This window comes from Andrena cerasifolii, chromosome 6 (genome assembly GCF_050908995.1).
Source record: "Andrena cerasifolii isolate SP2316 chromosome 6, iyAndCera1_principal, whole genome shotgun sequence".
NCBI lineage: Eukaryota > Metazoa > Arthropoda > Insecta > Hymenoptera > Andrenidae > Andrena > Andrena cerasifolii.
Window position 1 is genome coordinate 11,382,090 of NC_135123.1, and position 27,275 is coordinate 11,409,364.

At 40.7% G+C, this 27,275-nt stretch overlaps 1 protein-coding gene across 4 annotated transcripts; it reads right to left on the reverse strand.

Annotated features, from left to right (window-relative positions):
- Positions 1–784: 784 nt before the first annotated feature.
- On the reverse strand, positions 785–27,145 carry T48 (FU domain-containing protein T48). Of its 4 annotated transcripts, none has more exons than XM_076815239.1 (5): positions 26,937–27,145; positions 3,027–3,351; positions 2,788–2,940; positions 2,568–2,712; positions 785–1,841 (listed from the first exon to the last, which is right to left on the reverse strand). In XM_076815239.1, the coding sequence occupies exons 1-5, from the start codon at positions 27,022–27,024 to the stop codon at positions 1,227–1,229; spliced, it is 1,326 nt and encodes a 441-aa protein (XP_076671354.1). In that variant the 5' UTR covers positions 27,025–27,145; the 3' UTR covers positions 785–1,226. The 4 variants fall into 4 exon arrangements, with proteins under 4 accessions (XP_076671354.1, XP_076671357.1, XP_076671355.1 ...); XM_076815242.1 differs by lacking the exon at positions 26,937–27,145 and adding an exon at positions 17,617–17,751; XM_076815240.1 differs by lacking the exon at positions 26,937–27,145 and adding an exon at positions 11,864–11,894.
- Positions 27,146–27,275: the final 130 nt, after the last annotated feature.

A 27,275-nucleotide genomic window follows, 5' to 3' on the forward strand; every position in this document is an offset into this window, starting at 1 on the left:
AATAATTTTGTATAGTTCAAGTAAATATGTTGCGAAATAATTATATGAACTTTTATGACAGTTTGCTACTGAGGGAAAATTCTGTACCTAAAAGGGAAGATAGTTATAAATACAGGGAAAGTTATAGGTGTAATTATTTTACATCCATATATATTATATTTAACATTTTCCTAGATTTGCTAGTAAAATACCAATATTTACATCAATTTGTACATATAACCGACCATTTCGGCCTGATATATAATGATTTTTATAAAGTGATCAATGAGATTACGTTTGAAGTTTGAAGATATGGTAAAAAAAACTGCTCGCGGTGTTAACGATGCATTTTGTTTTGCATGAACAATTCTTCTATATGCTCTTGAACTTTGGCGGTAACCGTATCGGTCATTTTATAAGAATCACTCTGTTTAATAATACATACAAATATGTGTACACACACGTACTGCATTAAAACATGTTTTTGTTTTGGTAGTGATATGTTAGTAAACCAATACAGAGTATTTTTAGAAAATATGTAAAATTATTCCTAAGAACTTGCTTCAACTGTTGGTAATACAAAGACATGATCTTAGAAGCCATACTCTCAATAAAAGGAAATCTTGACTAGTATAGTAAATTATACAATAATAATTAAACATATGCGTACAAGATAGAAATTAAATAAAAAAGATATCGTCTAGAACTTACAGTTATTTGGTATCATTATAAATTTGTTATATCATAGAATGAACGTGCATGAACATATACAGGGTTACCCAGGAAAACGTGGCCAAATTTCGTAAACATATCGTAGAGGTAGGACAGGTGAAAAAAAATTTACGTTTCTTTACACGAGTTACTCACTCAAGTGAATGATTTATACATTTCTGCATATACGATATAAACCTCGCGTATGACAAAATACACGAAGGATAGGTTTAAATAATAGAGATTCTTTCGATCCCAGCCTTAAACGTTTCATCCTGTATATGTATGAAACATTTAAATAAATTATATGTGAATCGCGTAATTCTTTGAAAATCTGATTTCATAAAAATGATTGAAAACACGATTTCGTAAAAGTATATCGGGTGCAAATAAATTATTTTAACAATACGAGAGTGCATTCAGTTTCCAGGTGGCAGTTTTAAATATTAAAACAAATGAAATACTGTCCATAAATGGAGAGAATATTTTTACAAGTAAATACCATGAAGAAATGTACATGTTACGTATAATATTATTTACAGTTCCGTAGTAATTTCATCTTGCGGTCGAAAACCAAGAATTGTGAAATCGTCGATGAGGTATTCACGAGCAGGCGACCAATCTGACAAAATGGTATAGTTAGCAGCCTCTGTAGTACTTTGAAATTCCCACTGCGGATTTAATTCACGGTCAAGTCCACTCGCCTCGCACTCATCTATTGCACGTGCTGGCCCTGTGATAGTCGCACCGGTATTATAAGTATGATTAAATGTCGAGATGGCAAGCTCTTGGAAATGTGTACTGGAGGATTTTAGTCGTTTTTGGTTGTCGTATACTAGCGGAGTTGTTTGTCCTATACTGGATCCATTTGGGCTAAGTTTCTCGTTGTACACTCCGGAGCTGTTCTGTCCGAGGCTGGAGCTCACAGGGCTGTCCTTTACGTATCCAAGGCTGGAGCTCGCAGGACTGATACTTGATTTATCGCTTGCTTGAAATGTTGCGAGCGGTACGTTTGCTTGGAATGTAGTCAGATTAGTGGGAGTGGTTCTCAGTTCGTACGGCTGAGGTGATTGTGTGATTGTCACTTGCTGCGGTACGTTCATTTGGACCGATGCTGCTGGTTGTTGCAAGAATGTCACAAGCTGAGCCACCTTAAAGTATAAGAGCAGGCATTTGGTACATCGCTTCGTTCTCAAAAGTTCGTATGAAATGTCACTTGTTACCAGCATATGCAATCTATCGATTAACCCTCGGAAGACGAATGGTGGATATGGTCGCGTAAAACGAATGCAAGGTCAGTTTGACCCATAGCAACATTTCTATGGTAAAAGCGTTTCACGGAAAAATTGAATATAAAATGAAGTAATCCCACATAGGGTAAAGGTACCAGTAGTTGACAACTTTTCAGAAAAACGTGAAAAATAAGGTTTTTAGAAGTGGCGAACTGTGGGTATTAGGAGCCGCGGCGCGCTGTTGAAAAGAGAGTTGCCACTTCAAAAAACCTTATTTTTCACGATTTTCTGAAAAGTTATCAACTACTGGTACCTTTACCCTACATAGGTAATAAAAAAATACATAAAAAAAAATATTCACGTACATTTGATACATAAAATATTATATTTTATACTACAAATGTAACATCGTGATCGACTTTGTCAGAGTTGGATCAAAATGACCCTGCATTCGTTGTACGAGGGTTAAAGTAGTATCCTTCCTGCCGTGCATTTAGGAAAGTAGTTACATTAATTATTCTTTTAATACGTATCACTCACCAAAATGTTTTAAAGACTTGCGTGAAAAAGAAGTAAAATTTAAAATGCCAAGCGTCTTGAAATCGGGTATCTCAAAATTAATGTTTAACGGAATATTCGATTTACCTCCGGAGAACTGTGCCTCTTGTAACGCCTCAAGAGCCTCTCCGCCCATGAAAAAAGTCTCTGCCAATCGTCCGGAGGAATTGGTATCTCGTCGTCCCTTCTATTAATAAAAACTAGTATCCTCGCTAAATCGCGCAGAACTGGTCTATAAATCATAATTATCGTCACAGAAAAGGATATATACATTAGAACATCGTATTAAACATAGAAATAATCATACCTATACGCTTGTATGCCAACAGCACCGTCCCCGTTATTCCCGGAGTAATATAATTCTCTAACTTGTCTCCTAGTATCGTTGAGCATGGACAGAAATGTATTGCCTTCTTCCCTAAGCGTCGCGAGGTGTTTCAAGAATTCTCTTCTCTCTGCGCTAAAACACAAGTGGAGGTACGTCTTTCCTTCGTAACCGCTGATATCCATCTCGCGAATTACAATCGTAACATACTAGGAATGTACCTGTCTTCAAATTGCTGGATAAATTTGGCAGCTTTTTTCTTTCTTCTATGTACAATTATAGCTCCGCACAATATAATAAGGATACATATAGTGGCTCCGGAGACGACCCCCACCAGAATTGCTACCTGGCTGCCAGTGAAGCCGAACATGTACCCGGTTTCTTTACAAATTCTGCCCATATACTCGTCTCTCGTCGACCAATCTGCGATGTGACCGGGCGGGCAAGTATCGACACAGGTTCCCTGATGCAAAAGTACCGCGCATCTGGCGCACGTTCCATCTCTGCACCTCTTGCAGCCTCCTTGCCCTTCGATGCATTCTGCAACTGCGAAAAGAAACGTATAATTCAATTTAGCCCGTGCATAATGAACGACGAGAGATCAAACAGCCGTAATAAATATAGCTTTAGCAATTCCTTAAATACATATAGTCGGAGAGGCGGCTGTAACTGCCTATTAGTGCACGCACGAGGAATGCCGTTGTTCCTTTCTCGATTATGTGCTTAATATATCTCAGAGGATAGTGTAAGAATCAGTGACCACATTCTCCAAGTTGAGAACACCATCTGGTACCTGCTTGTTTTGTCACATTCTAGACCTTAAGGTCATGTGCCTATTTTATACTTACTTTAGTCGGAATAGACTTTGTAAAAGATTAAGCGAAAATGCTTTATATTATAACGACGCTTCGATTATTAGAATTCGACGGCCCGGAGTTTGAATTTAAAAATTCTTAATTCAGCGAACCGGCCTGGACGTAAAATATGTAATTTTGGCAACTGAGCAATTTAAGGCGTGCGATTCTTACCATCTCTTTTTCCTTTTACGTTTTATTATCAATTAGCGGAGTTAAGTGGGGCACCCGTCGCCCTCCTAAAAGAAATATGTTTCCAGGTCAGAAAAAACTGTGATAATACTCTCTCGAAGTGTACATCAATCCTGTCCGAAGCTGCTGCTGAGAGTATGGCAGCTACCATATTACACGAACGCCAGTGATGCTGCATTATACAGGGTGTTCCAAAAACGTTTAGCCAGATTTAACATTTCTGCCGAAAATTGCGTATCAGAGAAATTGGGCTCCGTGAATATTTCAGCTTCGCGATATCGTTTTATTGATTGTCGAGCATTCACATACTCGTAATTACCGTCCTCGTCGTAAGGATTGCTACTATCATCTTCACAGTTATTCGGTAACCAAAAATTTGAGGGTTTACAAAAATATAAAATACTGTTAACTGGCATTTTATCAAAATATCGAAAGATCTTCGCTAATATACAACTTTCCATGTCTTTAAGAAGAATGCAACGGGAAATGATACATTTGTGGGCCACTGCTATGAACGAGGCTTACTTCACGTCGTTCTTAGTCTGCTCGACGCGTTAGCGAAGCTTTAATGAAATCTTTTTGGAACACCCTGTATATAATATACGACTGATCTTTGACTGATAATTAGAGCAAGAAAAGTCGACGAAACTGTGGAATCTTCCACGTAATCGACTTGATAATAAAATCGCCTATGAATTAACACCGCGATTAATGTTAATGGGTACCGAAAGTAGCTGAATATTTAACGAGGAAAGTAAAACTCATCGCGTGGCGTTCGAAGATGGTTAAGCTTGTCTAGTACGTACGCGATTAATGATAAACTCAGTTAATAAGCTTGTTATTTAGGTAGAAACGTTGCAAACTGTACGCCCTGAAATAAATCTTAACAGTTGTAACATTTGACCTGAATAAGTTGAATTTCTTTCGACGGAGCGAGTTGTGAAGTAAGTGGAGCGTGAAGAATTTAGTTCTGTTAGGTCTACTCGAGGCGAACTTCGATTTTCTCGATTTCTGACGCGATATGGAGAGAAAGAACCAATAAAATAATAGGTGAACCGAGAAGGACCAGGGGAACGCGAAACGGCTCCAGTATTTCCAGTTACGTCGTAATAAACACAGGCCTTCGGCCCGCATTCTCGAGATATCAGAAGAACAAACTCTTCGATGTATAAACAATAAAAGAGGCACAGAATTTCTTAAAGATTTCGTTATAGAATTGAATATAATTCAATATAAAGGAGACGCAGAAAAAGGCTAGTTATATATTATTACGAGTAATCGTACGAAGGAAAGTGACTACGATTAATTGAAAGGAAACATCTTCGCGCGGAGTGTTTAGTGTGGATAAAGGCCGTAGGAAGTTTCCGGGTTATTAAATGAACCTCCTTGGAACGTATCGGCGGAACTCGTTTAAGTTTAAAATGCTGGACCAATCAGTATATACCGGCATATTCCACCTAACTAGCAGGAAGTATCATTACTGGTCAGGTGAAACTTCTCAACGATCCTGCACTCCCCTTTTGTTGCTATTGGTGCATTCCTCGTAACATCAAGCACTGGTAATTTATCTTGCAGGAAGTTCCCAACCCTTCGAGGCCAATGAAACGTTCGTGATGATATTTTACAAGGCTTCCAACTTTGACTAAACTATAAAATCCTATAGAGTCTTTCTCGACCCATAATTTAATTTAAGCATTTTTACATAAAATTAATAATTTATATTAGAGACAGTAAATATTTCGTCAGCTCATTCATACAAGCCTTCAATAAAAAGACTAAAAATTATTATGCCGCGGTCATTTAAAAACAATTCGTTGGGCAGAATAATAGACCTTAAATTATAATCAAAAGGACGTGCTTTTGATAGGCAGGTGAATATTAAATTTGCCGAGTTCCTTTAATTTATTTTTATTGTTATAATAAATTTACTAATTTAATTTTTTTGGTGTTTTCAAAGCTTTCTCCTCCTTTCTTTTAAGCACTACTTCTTCCTTCCATGTAATTCCACTTTATAGTCCTGACGTGTTAAACGATTAAACGTACATATATTATGCGTACAATTTGCACCTTTTTTCGACCCAGAAATGAAAGATCCAGCTGGAGAAGTGAACTTTCGTTCCAACAACCGCTTCTATGTTACGTGTTTGTCCGCACACAATCCTCCACTTTCGCTGGTAGCCGATACTTGATTGTAGTCGAGTGCAAAAATAACAGTGCGTTTTATAACGAGACTATCGCTTTCTAAGGTTTTCGTGACGGTAATCTTCGCGGTCTTAAAGTTCTCGCCGTAAATGCATAACAAGCATTTTCGCATGCCTATCGCTTTTTAGCGCAGTTTTTATCTCTCCTATGTTTCCTACTTTCACAGCAACAATTTTACACAAGCGATGCTGCCTATCAACGAAGCTTCACGCCTTTTGCGCTTCAACCGGCGCAGAAACAAACTCATTAAACGTAGGCACGCATTAATGAGAATTGCTACGCATAAACATTAAGCGTCTCCAAAGAAGTAGCAACAAAAGAATATTTCGATACAAAGTTAGAAAGAATAACCGTACAAAAGTAATATGGTTTAAATGTTTTCTTTCGTGAATTAATCGTGTCCCGTTGCGATAATATTAAATTATAAGGCGAAATAGATCTGTGCACCGTGCAGTGGCGCACTCAAGATTTAATTTTGGGGGAGCCGAGTTGAAGGGGTAAAAATATTTTTAATGCAAATTCAATAAAATTAATTCGGTGATCACAAATTTTATTTAAAGAATAAAATTCAGTTTTCTTTTTTCTTTGCAAAGCCCCTTAACTTGGGGGTGCCAAGGCCCCCCTCTGACTGCACCACTGGATCTATAGATCTGGAGTCTGCAAGTTTGGTCTCTCAAAAGAAAAAAAAGTGGTAGTTGATTTTTGCTATTTGTAAATATTCCAACAACACTATCTGGAGTCTGCAAATTTGGTCTCTCAAAAGGAAAAAAAAAGTGGTAGTTGATTTTCGTTATTTGTAAATATTCCAACGACACTATCCCGTTGAGAGTCACTGTAAGGATGTTAAGAGGTCAATAAACCACAAAAGCAACAACTCCGTTACGAAAGCAAAACGCGCGCCAAGTAGGTACATACACAGTGTACATCGCAAGATGTAATCGGTAAGCACGAATAATGCACTGTTTCGCGATAGATACGAAATGAATTTCCGCGCTACACTAATCACGCATAAGTATACGTTGGATTCCTCGCCTTTTATTCGCTATGCCAGATAAATGGGTCAAGGAGTATCGCGAGCGGCTTCGCGAAAAAGTGCGCGATTGCAATGCATCTTGATATTTATTCGATATTCGCGAGACAACTCGGAACGCGGCGGGGCCAAAGTCTGGAAAGTATTTCTAACTGCAAAATTTCGTTGCAAAATCTGTGCTTCTTGCCTTTCCAATTCCTAGCCGCCTCTTCCGCAAAGTTAGGTAACAAGTTCGTAACACAAATCTGGCGTTACGGAGTGCAAAATAAGGGATTATCCTCTGCACGCTGTTATTTAATTTCTAACCGGTACCGTCTCTTATAAAATATTTACAATCGCGAGCTCAACCGCGCATCCGCTTTTACCGATTCGACGTGTCTCAGAGATCGCGACACAGCGCTCCTTCTTTCGGACTATTCGACTTGCAGGGGATCTATTAAAACGCTCAATTAACACGAAGGAGCGGAGTGTCGTGAAATTAACGAGCACAAGTGGTAAATAGAGCCGGATGGCGAGCAGATGCTCGTGGCTGGCGCGCGTGCAAGTGCAACGCATCGGATGTAACACGTGAAACGAGCTGTTCTACAAAGTTCCCCATGTGCCGTAAAGTCGAAACCAATGACGGTGCAACGAGCTTATTCTAATCGTTGATCGGTAATAAAACGCTATATCCCACTAGGGTGGCCCTTATTTATACGTGGCGATTGTTTTTTTTATATTTATTTCCTCTCACCCCCTAGCATGGTTCCATTTCATAAAAAATAGTCCCTGAAAAAGATTATTGCAATCGGACAACAGAAAAGGGTGCCGACCAGGCTTTAAACTTTAGAATTCATCAATGGTTTGAATTTGAAGAATTTCTCAAAAATAGTAAGCCCTATCGAAATTTTGTTCAAATAATACTAAAAGAGCATTCAATTTTCTACAATTACTGTATATATATTTTTTTCGTGCTTCCAACCATTTTTTAGATAATAGCGTTTGAATATAGAGAGGTCTGCGCTTTGCGCGCGCCACCTGTACAGCGTGACGTATTGTCTATACGCGCGCGGCGCGGACCTCTCTATATTCAAACGCTATTATCTAAAAAATGGTTGGAAGCACGAAAAAATTGTATATACAATAATTGTAGAAAATTGAACGCTCTATTAGTATTATTTGACCAAAATTTTGATACGGCTTACCATTTTTGAGAAATTCTTTACATCCAAACCATTGATAAATTCTAAATTTTACACACCCTGTCCTGTTGTCCGATTGCAATAATCTTTATCAGGGACTATTTTTTTTAAGAAATGGAACCATATTAGGGGTGAGAGCAAAAGGAAACACATGTTGAAAATAAGGGCCACCCTAATATCCCACAGCCGTTCAGCTAGGCGCGTAACTATCGAACAACCGAGCCGGATATGCAGATACCTACTCTCGGGAATCATGAATTAACAGTCCGCGCGAGAGACGTGGACGCGAAAAGAGTGAATCCCGTGACTTGCGATCGTTACAATAGCTGCAATTTGGAACGTGGACGTGAAGGTTCTGCGAGCGCAGTTCCCATTCAGCTATTGGAGCCGAGTATTCGCTTTTAATCAGCGTTAGAGTACGATATCTTAATGGCTGCGTTGGGAAATGCATATCGCTAAATGTCGAGGCACGATTACGTTACACTGACATCACGCGCGTAAGTTCATCACGCTATAGCACCGCACAAACGCGTTACGTCATTGATGCGAGGCTTTTGTTCGGCGATCTGGCGACCGCTAGCCGCGGCATGAAAAGGAAGAGGCATTCATATATCGGTACTATAATCGAGTTACCGGTAATAAAACTTTCGTCCCCCAATTAACCGCCTCATTAATTATCATTAAATAATCCAATCACGAAGACCGTTGCGCGGGAAGCTTCTGCGAAGGAGCAGGAGCCTATTATTCCTTGACGAGGAATATTTTCAAAGGTGTTCTTCTCTGAAGAAGAGAAAAGGGAAGCAATGTCACCCTTGCAACGGTAATGTATCTGTGAATGTAAAAATATATTCAACGTCAGTAGCGTCATGTTTTCACCGAAGCCAGCAGAATATTGGAATCGAGAGCAGTGAGAAAGGTAATATAATATTATTAAGGGGACTAGACAGCCAGATTTGGTAAAAATTAACTGTCTGAGGGAATTAATTACAAGGAAAAGAATACAGATTATGACTAGTACTTTTGGGTAAAAATTATTAATACTATAAACAATAAAAAAAATTATTTTGATAATATATATATGTCGGCGCCACAGTCGGCTGAAGTGTAGGCGTTTTTCTTGTGGTTTTGTAGTGGTTGTAAAGAAACGGAAGTTCGGATCGACTTGAAATTTTTTCAGCACGTTCAAAATATATTCCTCCCTGCCTTGAAACGCAGCATTAGAGTGTAGAAACTCTGGTTCCCGGGATAAAAAAGAAAACACATACCCGCGCACCCCGAAAATCAGCATTTACTTTAAAGGTCGCCTTCTCCTAGTGGCTATTTTAAGAATTTTGGTTCAATCGTTATTTCCGAGGATCAGGCCGAAATTACAGATTCCAGGAGAAACATATTCCAAGGAAAGCGTTGTATCTTTATTTTTAAGCTCAATATCAGGACAAATCTAGACACACGTTTTCTAAAACACCGCATAATCAACCTCGCGTGGCGCCATTCGTAAAACAGATATGAATAATAAAAAAATATTTTCTTACTCTACGAGATAGTGATAAATATTGTATAAAAGGAAAAGTCTGCGCTTGCTTTAGTCTCCTTGTAATTAATTTCCCAGAAATACTCGCTCGCCGAGCGATCTGACTGCCTACTTAGTTCCCTGCCGACCAATCGGCATGTTTAACAGTCGCAGCGCCCGGATACGCGACGCGAAACTCGCTTTCCAGTATTCCGCATGGATTCGCAGCAACGGCTATCAAACATTGGGAGAAAGTCTTGGTCACCTTTTACATTTAGAGCTACCAGCTCGTAGCGCCATACTTTACGATTTTCCTAGTTGCAGCGCGATCGGTATCTCTGCGTTTCGACCGATTATCATTCCTGGCAAGAAATTCAGGCGGTCTTACGCAATTTGAATGTAGCAGCGGGCGTTCCGCTCAGAAGGATCGGTCGATTTGCATTAACTTTAATCCAGCCATTTCCCTTTGCAGAAACATCGTAATATCGCAGAGCTGATAAGAGAAGCGTTGCAGTGGGGTGCTTCGAAGTGTGCGCACAAGAGCTGTGATGTTAAAAAGATAGCCGTAGCTGCATTCCCGTGAAACGCTCCTATGCGCCTGTCTCGCTGCACCTTTAACGAAACGCAAACGAAATATCGGAATGGTGGCCCAGGCGGGCCGCTAGCGGGCAACCTACTTTCGATCATACGTACGTGACGCGATAAAGTCTTTCCGATCAATTGGTGAAAGAGAAATTGTCACTTGAACACGTATGAGAACTTTCCACGTACCCACGGTCAATTTAGCTATTTGGAACGGCAATCTGCATCGTTGCCAAAGTAGGAACCGAGTTCTCTCCTAAACGTTTCCTCGTTGCGGAATCCGTTCTCATTTCGCAAAGTGGAGGCACGCTGGTCACCGTGCGACGATAAAAATCTAAAGCGGGAGAAACTTAATAACGGCTATGTTACAGCTCCGAGCGGGATACGCTAGGCTGCTCAGCGTTTATTTCCAAAAATTGGCTGACATGCTAGTAGAACGGCAACGGAAAGCAGCGTATTGTTATCAATGAATAGTAGTTAAACTAAACGCAACGAACTGTACTTCTACGACCGCTGCACGTCGTTCAATCTTCCTTTGTTTACAGCGACCTTGAAGAGCTTTTAGGTCACGCTCGTAAGACGACCATCGCGGCGAAAATTCGTCAACGGGATGGTTAACTAAACGAAGCAGAACGAATTAGTTAAACTCGTGAAAGTAGAAAACATTGCTCGCCGAGATTGGACATTTACCTCGGCAACAAGGCTTTCTACTCTTCGCTCATTGTCAGGACCGAGTTGTTTGCGTTTAGTATATTCAAGATGAGACAATTTTGTGGGAAGTATGTCAAGTGGGATAATTTTTTAATGATACCCTAGAATTACAATTCCCTGAATTACGAGGAGACCGTTAGATGGTACTGAAGAAAGACTAAAAGCACCTAGTTTTACCGTATTATCTGTAAGTGCTTTTACAATTTTATTTACAAGCGCTATTACCACATTATTTCGTCACAAAATCTCTGAAAACCAAGTAAAAGTCTCCCTGCTTCCCCCGAGATAATCAAAGCGTAATGCTGAGCAATACTTTCAAAGCTGTTATAACACTTCTCCACTGCAATGACGAAACCACGATAGCACCAGGAAGCGACCAAATTCTGTCGGAATCCGTATCGTGTGGTGGTAGTGGAATAGCCTCAATTGAGTGCTGTATGCATGACCAGAATAACATTGCACTATCGCGGGCCACATCATTCCTACGACGAAACTGTTAAATCTATCCGAATAATTACCAAACATATTTCTTCCATACTTCTTTCCCTACAACATTGCTTAGCGAGTTGTATTCGCTTTCCCACAACTCGTTATACGAATTTAAGGCGGACTTGGAGGTATGGCGCTCCTGGGCTAACAACCGTCCGCCGCCATTTTCACGAAATGTCATAAAATATTTTAATTCCACAGAGTTCAGACAATTCTGAAATTAATATGACAACTCACACGCGAGTTATTGCTAACTCGCTTAAACTTGCTCGCACACGTGTTAACTATTCGATACCAGGCGGCGTACCTGTTGTGACCGGCATCGTCGCTCGAGTTTCTCGTGTTTGTACAAATAAGTAACTGTACTCGGCGATTTACTCGCGATCCCGAAGCGGGCGAGCGAGCGAACGGTCGGCGCGCAAGGAGGAACGAGGAGCTCCCCCCCTCCACCGTACAGCCGAGATATTCGTTCCCTGAGAAAACCAGTCATTACGTAACATAGTTAATGCCAAGACCTATACCGGGCCTAGGGATATACAGTTATAACTCTATGGATATCCCCGTGAAATACAAGGAGTGACTGAAAATGCGTGACGTCTAATGTTGCGCGAGGCCTCGAAGGAGGGGCAGGTAGCACGCGCTGCCGCGTGAAATGCACCCGGTGACCTAGCAACGTCGCTCGCACAACAATGCAGCCGCATCTTCGTCATTCCGAATTCACGTTTTCGTACCGTTTGCGTTTACAGTGGCGCGACAGAGCGTTCTCATTTAATTAGACGCACTAATGACCCACCAGCCGCCAGATGTAGGTAGTTACCGTCGATGTCTGGCGGTTTTTGTGTTCATTTCTTTAGGTTAGCTGGCTTGCGCGGGAGAAAAATGGCACTCGGTCGTTAGCGGAATTATGTATTGTTATTTCCTGGTTCGCGTTTCGCTTGAATATATTGCGATCCCTAGTGGATGCTTTAAAGGAGAGTCGAATATTTTATTTGCCGCAGGGACGTTTCTTCGAAAATCGAATGAGAAGGTCGAGCGAGCGAGTGGGTTTCGAGTTCGCATATCTGCTACAATTTTAGGCGAATTTATTATGCTACAAATGTTTTGACTGTTTAGTGGGGCACATTTAGTGAATAATAGATTTTAAATAGGCGGCCTTCAAATGCGGTATGTTAACCTTTTCTATGCTAAGCCCGCCTTTATCGATCGCACAACGTGTACGGAACATTTATGGGCATTGTGCCGCGCTGTACCCAATCAGGTGGCATTTTTAATCGTATACAGGATTAATTTTAGGTGAAACTAGACACCTATTTAATTCTAAAAATTAACACAGAGCTCGAGGATAGATAAGTAATACCGCGCTAATGAAGTTGTAACAAAGGGTAATGGCCTGTAAAGGATTTCTAAATAAGCGGGACTTTTTAGACATGCTTCGCGCTCTCTACATTCAGGCGAACATATTACCACCGCCTAGAACTCATAATATTGGTTAAATTGTATTTGCAAGTGTACGTAACGATCAACAGAATATATTTATACCCAGGAGCGTACTCGTAACCCGATAACGTTCGCATAACAATGGAACTGCATCTGATCAGCTGTTGTAGTAGCGGAACATGCTTTAATTCGACGCGCTACGTTTTTCTGAGTATCCTTGCAATAATTTAACGAGTGGCTACGGTTCGTGATTTACCCGAAACCGATTTGCAATTACTTAATTCGAGCGCACTTTCCTTTAACAAGGGGGCGAAAAACATTACAAAAGAAAACATAGGAAAAGAAACTTGCAAACTTTTTTCTTTTAAATATCCAAGACTTTTAAATGTTTCTTTCCACCAATCTATATTGTTATGCCGCGAGTCAGCGTTGACTCACGATACATATTTATCGAAGACGAAACTTTCCTCGAACCTAAGTGAAAAATGTGGCATAATTATTGCCCCCTCGCTGAACGTGTTCGAAAGTGAAGTTTCTGTACCAAACGCAACAAAATACATTTCCACACGGGGAAACCTGCTGACGTCCAACGGACGTTGGTTTTGGGCTCGCGGTAGGCACGAGATAATCGGGCAACGAGGAGAGCCGCAAAATAGAGTGAAATACGACAATGCCCGGAGAAGACACGGCGGGAGAACTATGCGGTCACGAAACCACTGCGCACACGCATTTAAAACCGTTAACATTGTGTAAATCCTGAGGTTAGTGTTCTGGAGGCACGAATCGCATACGTCCAGGCACCGCAGGTATGTATGCAGTATTTCATGTTTTCCGTATAAATATTCAGAAGCTATCAGGAGCGGATTTGTGTATAGGGCGGCAAATTTTGGAGAGCATCAAATTTTGAGCAGCGGCAAATTTTCTGGAGCCACAAATTTGGGGAGCGGCAAATTTTGGGGCATCAAATTTTGGGTGCATCAATTTTGGGACGCGGCAAATTTTGGGGGCATCAAATTTGGGACGCGGTAAATTTTGGGTGCATCAAATTTGGGACGCGACAAATTTTGGGGAGCATCAAATTTTGAGTAGCGGCAAATTTTCTGGAGCCACAAATTTGGGGAGCGGAAAATTTTGGGGGCACCAAATTTGGGACGCGGAAAATTTTGGGGGCACCAAATTTGGGACGCGGAAAATTTTGAGGGCATCAAATTTGGAACGCGGCAAATTTTGGGTGCATCAAATTTGGGACGCGGCAAATTTTGGGGGCATCAAATTTGGGACGCGCAGATTTTGGGGGCATCAAATTTGGGACGCGGTAAATTTTGGGGGCATCAAATTTGGGACGCGGCAAATTTTGGGGGCATCAAATTTGGGACGCGGCAAATTTTGAGGGCATCAAATTTGGGACGCGGCAAATTTTGGGTGCATCAAATTTGGGACGCGGCAAATTTTGGGAGCCACAAATTTGGGGAGCGGAAAATTTTGGGGGCCTCAAATTTGGGACGCGGCAAATTTTGGGTGCATCAAATTTGGGACGCGGCAAATTTTGGGGGCATCAAATTTGGGACGCGGCAAATTTTGAGGGCATCAAATTTGGGACGCGGCAAATTTTGGGTGCATCAAATTTGGGACGCGGCAAATTTTGGGAGCCACAAATTTGGGGAGCGGAAAATTTTGGGGGCCTCAAATTTGGGACGCGGCAAATTTTGGGTGCATCAAATTTGGGACGCGGCAAATTTTGGGGGCATCAAATTTGGGACGCGGCAAATTTTGGGTGCATCAAATTTGGGGCGCGGCAAATTTTGGGAGCATCAAATTTGGGACGCGGAAAATTTTGGAGGCATCAAATTTGGGACGCGGCAAATTTTGAGGGCATCAAATTTGGGACGCGGCAAATTTTGGGGGCATCAAATTTGGGACGCGCAAATTTTGGGTGCATCAAATTTGGGACGCGGTAAATTTTGGGGGCATCAAATTTGGGACGCGGCAAATTTTGAGGGCATCAAATTTGGGACGCGGTAAATTTTGGGTGCATCAAATTTGGGACGCGGTAAATTTTGCGCGAAAGAATTTGGGAAAAGTTTAAACCCAGAGGCTTGAGACAATATTAAAAACAATTCACCTCTTTTTAATACAGCGAATTAGCAATGACTCATACGTGAGTTGCCACATTGAATTAATTTTGGAATTGTCTCGACCATTTTAAATTAAAATATTTCAGATCTACGGTCGCGAAATCTCTAAATTCGCCCCTGCAAGCGACGCTTCCCTTCGAAATGCAAGAATCCTCGGTAACTTTGCGAACAACAGGCGAAGAAGAATTAATTTCTAAGAGAAATGGCCACGTAAGAGCCGTGCAAAGTTATTTGTACATATAATATAAATTAATTTCTTCGTAGCACGTGGAACTCAGAAATTCGATTATTGTGACGTACTTATCACCAGTATTGACTTTTTCCATGGACTAGTCAGGTGTAAAGGTACCAACGCTTAATAGAATACCGAGATCGAATTTTAAAATAGAGACGGCGAAATACGATCGATCCGGAAACGCGAAGGAGGCGAAACTGTTGCTGCGGGGGTTCAGCGCTGATATTATTTTATTTTATCGCACGGGTATTGTATTTCGAGACGGTTCTCAGCGAATTAAAGTCCTTTGCAGCAGGTAACGAGATAGCCGAGGATAAGAGGGACGGAAAGCGACGATAGAGGGGACACAGAAGAAGGATGCAGATGTTTCGCTGACGATGAGTTATCAGAGCCAAGGCGGAAGTTGTCAGGCCGGATGCCGATAGCAAGACTGCCTGGTGCCTCATAAAGAACTGCATTCGAACGATAAGCTCGCTGAGTCTCTTAAAAAGGGAGTCAGTTCTTTTTTCATGCGCACAGACTGTCAAGAGGAGTTCCAGTGACTTCGGCAGAGCAGTAAATAGGGCGTGACTTTGAGTAAACAGAAATATCTGATGGTACTTCGAGGTTCCATTAATGTCACAATAATAGTTATAATACCACAAACTGGATATGAAATAAGTACCGTGAACTAGGGAAACACTGACATGCTTTTGGAACATTCTGCTATATTAACATTTTTACCAGTTGCTTTAAGGGGACTAGGCAGTCGGATCGCTCGAAAATCAAGTATTTTTTGCGAATTAATTAGAAGGAGATGAATACAAATTGTGACTAGTACTTTTGGGCAATGTTTGTTAATACTATAAACAGTAAAAAAAATTATTTGAATAATATATACATATGTATGACAGCGCTACAGTTGCCATATAAGTGTTTTTTTCTGGAGCCGCTGTAATTTTGCAGTGATTCTGGCCGTAAGAAATTGAATTGTGAAATATCCTCTGAAATTTATACTTTGCCCTGATCCTATTGAAAAAGAAAAAGAAATAAAAATTATAAAAATGGCGGCTGTAAAACGGCAAATTTTAAAGAAACTTGATTTTTCGCCAGGAAAAAGAGCCATTTTATTTTTTTTTTTGTCAAAACAGAAGTTTTCACAGACTTATGCGTATGTTCAGGTCGTAACTAGACACATTTCACATGTGCTGAATTTTTTTCAAATACACTTGTACCTCTGTTTTTTTCGCAATCACTGCAAAACGAAGAGGAAATATGATTCCGAGAAAAACGCGTTTAAAGTTTCGAAAGAGGAATTATTCTACCTGCGTGCGGGTAGAAACGGTTTATGACGCGCTCGACCTTTTCGGCTGTAAAATCCATAATTTTGCAAATTTTAACATAAACCAAACGGCATTTTACTCAGGAGGGTGGCACTTTCGAAAAAGACAACAACAAAAAAAGAATCGAGTTTCTGACTGCCTAGTCCCCTTAATGGGACTCCCTACTTTGACGGCCTGAAAAGAAGCGCGATATTTAGAATTTTTTTAAGACAAACCCTTAAATACAATTCCGATTACGTACAACGCGGAGACTTCAGCCGCACGACGTAAGGGGTCGTCCTTAAATTACGTAAGGCTTTTTGGGGTGGAGGGGGTCACGCATTTCTTACGTTTTCTTACAAGGAGGGAGTCAGGTAGTGTCTTACGCAATATTTTTTAACCTAATTTCCACCAAATACAAATTCTATCATAAATGTTTCACAAAAATATTTTCATTTTCCCGAAACCGAAATAATGAATTACATAAACCTTGAAAAGAATTTTAATAACTGAAAAAATTAAATGTAAAAAAATATTACGTAAAAGGGGGTTGTAATATCAAATCTTATGAATTCTTCTACTGGGTAAGAAATCGCCAAAATTACCCTCGCGTAATTTAAGGACGGCCCCTAGTAAACGTTGAAATTGAAAACGTGCGCGTTGCCCGTTCGGGTTGCTCGGATCAATCGGTAGCCGCGTGTAGGTGGAAGAGATGGTAGAAAAAGAGTAGCGGACACGGGGGATACGTGGAAAGTCCGTGTCCCTTTAGGTGTACATAATACGAGTCCGTGTCTGGCTTGCGCTAGACGGACGGTTCGGGCTAGATTCGTAGAAGAAAACGGTACCTCGGAAAATCAAATAGGTGTTCGGAGCGGAGGCTGCCTTTCCCCGCTCCCCATTCTACCGCCGGGCTCGCCGCGCGGCTCGAAAAAAAACTCCGGATTCCGCTTACCTACGGTGCCTCCGAGATCGCGTATGGCTCTAGATAAGAAAAGGCCTTCCAGCGCTGCGACCTAACGAGCTTCGCTGAAACTCCTGTTAGGATTCACTCGTCTCGGCCTCTAAACGCCCGCAGGAATCTTTCCCAGGATTTTCCTGCGCACCGGGGTCTGGTTCTCCGACCGAACTATTAGCACCTTCGGCTGAAACGCTCACCCGAAGTGTGCCGTCTGATGAAACAGCCGTCTTGGCTGTAGAAACTGGAAACGAAACGCGCAGCAACGGTCTCGGCTGGGAAACGGCGGGGGCTAATAAATCCCGGTGGAATTAGCGAGACGAGGTTGCGGAAATGAGGGTGTAGATTTTTGGGAACGGTACTTAAGGTGGTAGGTTAGGCTTGCCAGCCATAAACTTATATAAACGGGGCGAAAGCTGAGGGAGGAGGTAGGTAACTTCGTTCCCCTTTGGTGCTTTTCAGATATACAATCGCGTTATGTGTCTATGAGAGATAGCCGAAAAGATTATACATAAAATATTTCGTATATCATGTAGGTTATATGTATTTAACAAAATTAGTAAATAGTACGAAGTTTGACTTTTCACAGAACAGCAAAAGTGGTTATGTTCCGAGCAAAGGTGGGCAAAAATGTTATTTAAATAAAATTTCGTAAAAGGAATAAAAGTTAAAAAAAATTCGTCATTCGTTCGCTAACCCGAGTTAACTTTATTCGACAAACGACGAATATTTTTTTTAACTTTTATTCGTTATTCGCTTTATTTAAATAAAAATGTTGCCCGTCTCTGGCTCCGAGTACAGCCATTAATGACGAGCCGACACACTGCGTTCCACATTAGAGCGTACTCGTTCCGCGCAGGGATACACTGTTGATTGGTAGTAAACTGGCAGGGAAAGTGCTACGACCAATCGCGAAAGAGCTACGACCAATCGCGTGTGTCAGATCCGTGGGAGCTGCGCAAATCGGTAGGGGCGTCGGTACGTTCTTATATGGAACGCAGTGTAACCACCGAATTGCCTGGTTTCTGCCTTTTCCCCTCCGATCCTATGTTTCCCCTCGCCTACAGCCCCAGCTTCCGCTCCGTCTACATAAGTCTATGCTGCTAACCGTACTATAATGTATAGTATTGCACTGTATTGTTCTTTAGTGTACTGTGTACTGTTCGAAAATGATATAGTACATAAAAATGCTATATTTCCGAGGCATCGATAAAATTCTACTATTTTACTTCTTTTTTTGTCTGCAGCCACATCAAACCTTAATTTACGAACTTAAACTTTAAGAGAGGACTTATTCTGTGACGAATATGAAGTGGCGGGGAGAGAGAAACAGAGCCAGTCTATCTCTGATAAAAAATGAACTTCTTGTATATGTATGTTGATTTGGACTTTCAGTGCAATCAAACCTTTGGCACGTATTTGTTAAAGACGATAAATTAATCAATAATGCAAAATGCACGAAAACCACACATTTAAAGAATAAGATATTTAATACAGCTTGATTTTGTACCATTTTTCTCTGAAAAGTACTATATTTTTTATCACATTTGGCCTTAAAGTGCTATATCTTCCCGGAAAAAAACTTAGCAAGCCTGTGATATCTAGGTATTATATATGTACCATGAAAATACTTCGTTTAGAAAAACTCGCGTGGGGTTTGATAATGTCGAATGATTAAGATTTAGCTGTTAAGTGAGCCTGATAAATAATAGCGTGCTAAAAGAGCAATGATGTTCTCTTTATGCGTGCACATTAATCTCTTTTAAGCCTCCGCACCGTTTAACGGATTAAGTACTCGAGGATACTTTGTCGAAACACCGTTAGAATTAAAAGGCCGTGCGTAACAGCACAGCAGCGCAGAATTTATTTCGAATTTCATTCCCGTAATCGCTGACTCAACGGTGAACCGCAGAGCGCGCACGGAATCGCAGCTATTTTCCGGTCTGATTTCTAAATTATTCTTCGTATTACCCACTTTTAATAAATCATATTTCGCGAAGCAGGATAGCACAATTTTGCTATCCGAAGCGGCCGTCCGGTAGCAGCGCGAGTCGAAGGAAGGAGCTGGCTCGAATATTACAAACAGCCGGAACGTTGGATGGATATCGCGTTTATTAATTTCAAAACTACTACCCCGTCTGCACAATGGACTCCTGCAAATCACTCGTGGATTCCGCGCGCCCCGGCCCGAAACTCTGACCTGGTTGCACCGGGCGCGCAATTTCCACGGCATAGTACACGCGAGTAAATCGGCTAACAGTAATGAAATCGCGTTAATCAGAGTATCCGCGCCGGTCCGCGAGCTTTTACGCGCTGCTATCCCGACCGTTAACTTCTGCTTTAATTGCAAAAATAATAAACTTCAATTATTACGTCATTCAAGCTGCGCTCGCTCCGGCCATTAAATCCAAATAAACATTGATCAGCGCTTTCGCGCCGAGAGTCTTTTTTCGCACCGATTGTCTCCGAGTGTTTGTCTTGGGGCGAGCCAAGCGAAGCGCAGGGAGAATTATTTCGGGAAATGCCTGGCAAACTTGAATGGGCATTTTACGGAACCTTGCGCCGCTTAAGGGGGTATACCCGTTTGAACCCTCGGAAAATGTATACATTTTGTGGATTTTTTTACAAGTCAACGGTTTGATGCAGATTTCCCGTTTTTTAACTATGTTTACATAGTATTATGAACTACTTATAAAAAAAGTTTCAGTTAAAAAACTATTGTTTTTCGGAAGTTACGGATACATGTCCGAAAGTCTCTCGATTTTAGACGGCTAAACGGTGGCCCTAAAAACTCGCGCTACGTTCAACCAATTCACTTCAAATTTTGCATGCAGAATCATAATAAGATTCCGCATCGTCCAACGAAGGCTTTTTTTATTTCGATTCCCCGTTTATTATTTATAAAGGAAAAAGGTGGATTTTTCTCTTAGAAAAATTTAACTTTACCTTTGATCTCTCACCATTTCTTTATTTTTCAAAATTTTCAAAATCGCCTTCGTTGGACGATGCGGAATCTTATTACGATTCTGCATGCAAAATTTGAAGTAAATTGGTTGAACGTAGCGCGAGTTTTTAGGGCCACCGTTTAGCCGTCTAAAATCGAGAGACTTTCGGACATGTATCCGTAACTTCCGAAAAACAATAGTTTTTTAACTGAAACTTTTTTTATAAGTAGTTCATAATACTATGTAAACATAGTTAAAAAACGGGAAATCTGCATCAAACCGTTGACTTGTAAAAAAATCCACAAAATGTATACATTTTCCGAGGGTTCAAACGGGTGTACCCCCTTAATTGTAATCATACGTGGCTGAAATTTCTTTTACAACTTACTGAAACGTTGATAAACACGCGTGGATAATGCTAGTCGGTAAAAACTAGAGACCACGGTATGGTACGTGTAGCAAAAAGACACGTGTACACGGGTACACGTGTATTACATATATCCGTACCTCGATCCGTATAGCTTTTAATACACGGGTACCCGTGCACTATTTCACGTGTATTTAAATACTCGTGTATCAACGTATTTGTTTATTTTGATCAGAATTGGGCATTAACTACGGGAGAATGGACAATGGCGGTCACTTAAGCAATAAGTGTAATAAAACCGAGTGATGCTTTTCAATTTTAAGGATTATCGTTGCGTCTAAAAAGAAACTCGCTTATTACCAGTAATGCCTTAATTTATTCGTATCGAAATAGGTAATCGATTAAATAAATCTTGTTAATTTTATAATTGTGTTATTAGTTACAATCTGAAAATTTGTAAAACCATACTTTCCGCATATTATTCTAGTAAATATATTTGAATACATTAATTCTTTTATGAATTTCGCAATCCCTCAGAGTTCTGGGATATCTATAGATATTAAAAATCAGACGAATCAAAATACGGATACGTTAATATACGTGTATTTATAAATACACGTGTATCTAAATTCACGTGTATTTAAATGCACGTGAAATAGTGCACGGGTACCCGTGTACTAAAAGATACACGGATTGAGGTACGGATACGTTTAATACACGTGTACACGTGTATTTAAATACACGTGAAATAGGGATCTCTAGTAAAAACTGTGTAGCTTTTTTTCTGCTTCGTCCTTAAAGAGGCAAAAGATTGGCCCTTCGGTGTAACCCCCTTGAAGCGACGAGGTACGATGCTTGCGATAGGAGACATCGGTTTCTTACGCGACTCTCCGCTGTCTCCAGTAGTGGAAACGCGAAACAACTATCCGACGGTGGTCGTGTGGTCGCACTAATTAAAAAAGCCCCGAGCAATCTTTCCATCTAAATGATAGCTATGGCTCTACGCGGAGCAAGTTGCTCACAGGATGCTACCGCTTATCAGGCTCTATCTAGCGATGTGCTAGGGGCACGTGTGCACGGCACAAGACCATACGTGCGGCAGCAACCCCGGACATAGCGAAACACAAAGCGAATAATTTTGCAACGGAACAACCCAGCGCACCGCGCAGGAAAGCTTGATCGTGTGCCGCGTTGACCAACAGTTGCGAGATTGTATTAGAAACTGAGTTCAAGATTCCCTGTAGAAGACACCGTAATTGCTGAAAAATAAAATTCTATAGTACAGTGTTACTTAAAATGATTTAGAATTTCGACCGTAAAGAATTTTTAAAACTTCAAAGTAAATGTTATCGGCGCACCGGGGTTCGGTCTATTTTTAACAGATTAAATAAAAGCCACTGTGCAAATTTTAAGATTAAATTTCCAACGTTTCGGTCAGCATTGCGACCATTATCAAGGAAATAATTAAATCAGGGAGAAAACTGTGTCTGGTTTTGTAAATTTGAAAAGCAGAAATTTATAAAAGCAGACGCAGTTTTCTTCCTGATTTAATTATTTCCTTGATAATGGTCGCAATGCTGACCGAAACGTTGGCAATTTAATCCTAAAATTTGCACAATGGCTTTTATTTAATCTGTTAAAAATAGACCGAACCGGTGCGCCGATAACATTTACTTTTAAGTTTTATAGTGTTACTGTTAGAAAAAGGCAGGTAGGACATTTTCTGATAATTTCTTTCTTCCAACATTGACAACTTTTCGTGGGAAAGTTCATTTACTTCCAAAGAGAATTTCAAAACTGAATTTTCTTCCGCAATAAATTCTTGTAAACACCTAACGAATTTTATTGAATTTTCATTGAAAACATTTTTACCCGATTAACTCGGCTCCCCCAGGATTAAATCCCGAGCGCGCCACTGCATATTTGTATTGTAAATAGAGCGCACTAGATGCACAGTAGCGGCGGGAAGGAAGTTGAAACTGTGAAGAAGATAGCTCGAAAAGATAGTTCTATTAGAGAGAACTGTGTCTTAAAATTTATATTACGAAGGCTGGGGCTTGCCAGAATAGGTCAGTGATGCGAGCGTACTCGGGAGTACTGGCGATAAGTTAGTCAGGCAGGCATGTAAAACTGTGAGTTTCAAACTTTCCTTCGACCACCACTGCGAGCAGTTTTTTTTAATCTATTCAGCGGAATAAAAGTGTTTCTACGATAGAAATTGCCAGTGAGTTTGATGGAATGAATAACGAGCGTCTACTTTCTACTCGCAATACGATAGAAATAAGACTTTGCGAGTATTCGCGCGCGAATTTCGCTAACAGAATCACCGAGTCATGATAAAATGAAAATGCTTATGAAACACTCCTGCGCCTGCGATAGCGCTGGCTGGTTTCAAGCTGGAGATTTTAGTGAGAGAAAGAAGCGCGGAATGACGAACGTCTGCAGCAACAAAGCAGACGCGTGCGATTACTTATTTGCTACTTGATAAGCGGGCAAACAAATTCCTCACCATTCTACACTAAATTCATTTAAATTCATTTAAATCCATAACAGCGCGAAAGAACGAAAAATACAGGATTTTTTTTATCAAAGCACTTTAAATGCAATATACAAAAAAAATATCCCACAATGAAGCGAAGGAGAGTGAAGTTTCACAGACTATATACATTTCATTGAACCAAGAATACGTTTCTCATTGTGCTCTAGAATCGCCCGTTAGTTTCGTTTCAACTTAAAAATAACATTCGCACAGCAATGTAAATAAATAGGACCTGGATTTCTGCACGCTCCGCGGGGAAACGACGGGAGGGGGAATTTATTTGTATATTTTCGCAGAGTGCTAAATTAAATTTTTTTCGCCGGTGGTCCGCGTCCGCGAGCAAAGCGCGATCCGCCTTTTTTTTTCGTGTTTCGAGCTGGGAATAAGATTCTGATATTACTCCGAGTGATTCAATTATTCCCCAAATAGAGCAACGTGATTTTTTTTCACGCGAAGATATTAAAAAGAAACGCGGCAACTTTAGGGGTGAGTTTCGCCCCTTCGCGATCCTCTCAAAAAGAACATTGCTCCTTGCGCGAAACGAAGTTTCATTAGAATCGGAATTTTCGGGTCGGGAGTGTTCCCTTGTGAGATCTAATTCCCACCTTCCTTCTGTCTAATATCGCGCGTTGGCGAATGATAATAATTACAACTCCTGCGACGATACTTTCGGAATGAAAAATTTCGTTGAGTATAAGAGTGTGTTACAAGCGGCGGCAAACGCCACGATTTGCTTCTAGGAGACTTTACAGAGGCATTTCCATCGTAGAACTGTATACCTTTCCCTTGCATCTACGGTTCCTGACCAGCGGTGGTCTGTCCTGGTCAGGGCCGGTGAGTAGCGATGGGACCGACACGATAGGTGCCTGTGGCGTTCGAACAAATCGGTAGAGAAATACTCAACAGTAGGTTCTTTAAAAGACGAGCAACAGTCGCTACCAATATAAATGCATTGAATAGATTAAACGGTAATTATATTTAATCGCAAGTAAAATCTCTGCGACTTGAATGTTTCAAGTTGAAAGTACTATTTCGGTTGAAACGGTATTAATCGAGACACGTGAGTGGATTTATTTTATGCTCTAAATATTCCCTCGTGGAAATTAGCGTCGATGTAGTCCTAGTAGTGTTGATAGCATAAAGCGACTAAGTGAATAATTAATTGGAAATAATATTTTGCCATCTGGTGTCGATATTATTGATTCGGTATCATCCCCATCGCTACAGGTGAGCACAATGCGTTCTCTAGCCTAGAGTAGCTCGCGTTCAAGCACGCTCCAACAGCGCAAAAACCGATTCTTGTCTCCTTTCACTTGCACAAACAAGCCGAAACATCGGTTTAATCTCAATTAGCGCGATCGCTGGCATAACTGTGTTGTTTAAGGGGGTATACCCGTTTGAACCCTCGGAAAATGTATACATTTTGTGGATTTTTTTACAAGTCAACGGTTTGATGCAGATTTCCCGTTTTTTAACTATGTTTACATAGTATTATGAACTACTTATAAAAAAAGTTTCAGTTAAAAAACTATTGTTTTTCGGAAGTTACGGATACATGTCCGAAAGTCTCTCGATTTTAGACGGCTAAACGGTGGCCCTAAAAACTCGCGCTACGTTCAACCAATTTACTTCAAATTTTGCATGCAGAATCATAATAAGATTCCGCATCGTCCAACGAAGGCGATTTTGAAAATTTTGAAAAATAAAGAAATGGTGAGAGATCAAAGGTAAAGTTAAATTTTTCTAAGAGAAAAATCCACCTTTTTCCTTTATAAATAATAAACGGGGAATCGAAATAAAAAAAGCCTTCGTTGGACGATGCGGAATCTTATTATGATTCTGCATGCAAAATTTGAAGTGAATTGGTTGAACGTAGCGCGAGTTTTTAGGGCCACCGTTTAGCCGTCTAAAATCGAGAGACTTTCGAACATGTATCCGTAACTTCCGAAAAACAATAGTTTTTTAACTGAAACTTTTTTTATAAGTAGTTCATAATACTATGTAAACATAGTTAAAAAACGGGAAATCTGCATCAAACCGTTGACTTGTAAAAAAATCCACAAAATGTATACATTTTCCGAGGGTTCAAACGGGTATACCCCCTTAAAGCATTAACGCCATCTTCTACTATACAGAATAGTTTCCACACGGAGCTATGTATAATTACAATAATAGGGTGGTCTGTCGGTGGTAAAAGAGTGGAGAGATTAATTCTTCATGATTTATTAATGTGTACATGGTTGGGTATGATTTACGTAAGTACTGTACGCACAAGTGTGCCCTTAATGTACATTCGAATTATGTAATACTGGTTGCTTTTCACGCAATGGACAGCAAATCGCAAAGTTATTTCGTGAATTAATCATTTATAAAAGCGTTATTGTGTTTTCCATTCATTTCGCCATGAAGTACCACCCCCTCCCCGAATGCACCGCCATTAATGGATCACCTTGTATACAGGGTGTTCATTGCAGCGGTCCATGTATAAAAATTGCCTTACATTATACTGTTCTACGGTTTAGAAAGGCTAAATTAAAATTATGCTCTAAAAGTACACTTTTAGATAGTCCAAAATTATCGGTAATTATGTCGCGTAAATTGTCCAGCTTGCGCGTCACCCCTACTTGAATGGAAGAATCAGTTACGAAGGAAGCAGTTAGAAATGGATAACCGCGAGGTCCGATTTGGTCACGAGAATCGATGCGCAGTGTGGGTGAAATAATATTTACACGACTCTTCTTTCCTGCAGTAGTTGTTAACAGAAGGATCGCTTCTGGACAACCATAAAACGTCGGCAGGATGCGGAGCAATAAGGGAGCACAGCTGATACCCAAAGAGGATTTCTAGTACGATGCACTTACAAACTCGCGAGCATCGCATGCACGACAATTAGCTCCGAGATGCACTGACCGTCAATCACGGTGCTACGTTTCGTACGAGGCGCACGGACAAAGAAAGGATAATTTTTATGGATCGTCACGGCATGACATCATTCACTGAGAAATAATAACTTGCGCTTATTAAGAACCACTGCCTAGCGCGCCGTTTCGTACTGTTTACTAAAAACATTATGTCACAAATTGAAGACCCTTAAATCTTTCTACTAAATAAGAAAAACCTTATATTACCTCCATTCCTCGATTTGGCCTATAATACCCAGTATTCTAACCGCGCGGCATATTATTATGAATGGGAACGAATATCTCTGGCACAGCGACAAAGTTGCTGGTTAAGTGTAATCGATGAGCATTAATTACAATTGACACGCGTTATTAAGGGCAAATGCACTTTCACTCGCGATGTGTTCATTGAGCTGCGTATTGCGGAGAGATTTGAACTAACGGAATGGCGCCAAAAATGATAAGTGACAAGATCACCGTAAGGATCGGGTAGATTGTATTAAACCACGTGTGTTTGACATGCAGGATACGTCGTACGTGATACAGGCATAGTTAATGTTTATTACCTCGTAGCTCGTTTTCAGCCCAGGTATAATCCACAAGGCAGGAGAAGAGTGCCGCACTAAACTTCACTATAGTCGATAGATTACCCATTTCGTGCCGACATAATCCCCATGTCACCGTAAAAGTCACAAAACTTCACGGAAACTCGGCCATCGTTTGAACGCGCGGCGATGCACCCGACCCGGACGGTAGTCGACAACACACTAAAAGCGCATACTCTACTAGAAAGTGGGAAGACTTTCTCATTCCTCCCCCCGCCAGTGCACGCAACCATCGATGTATCGGGGATAAGACCCATTCAACGCATACCTGTTTCGAATTTCAAGATGGCGTATGGGGGC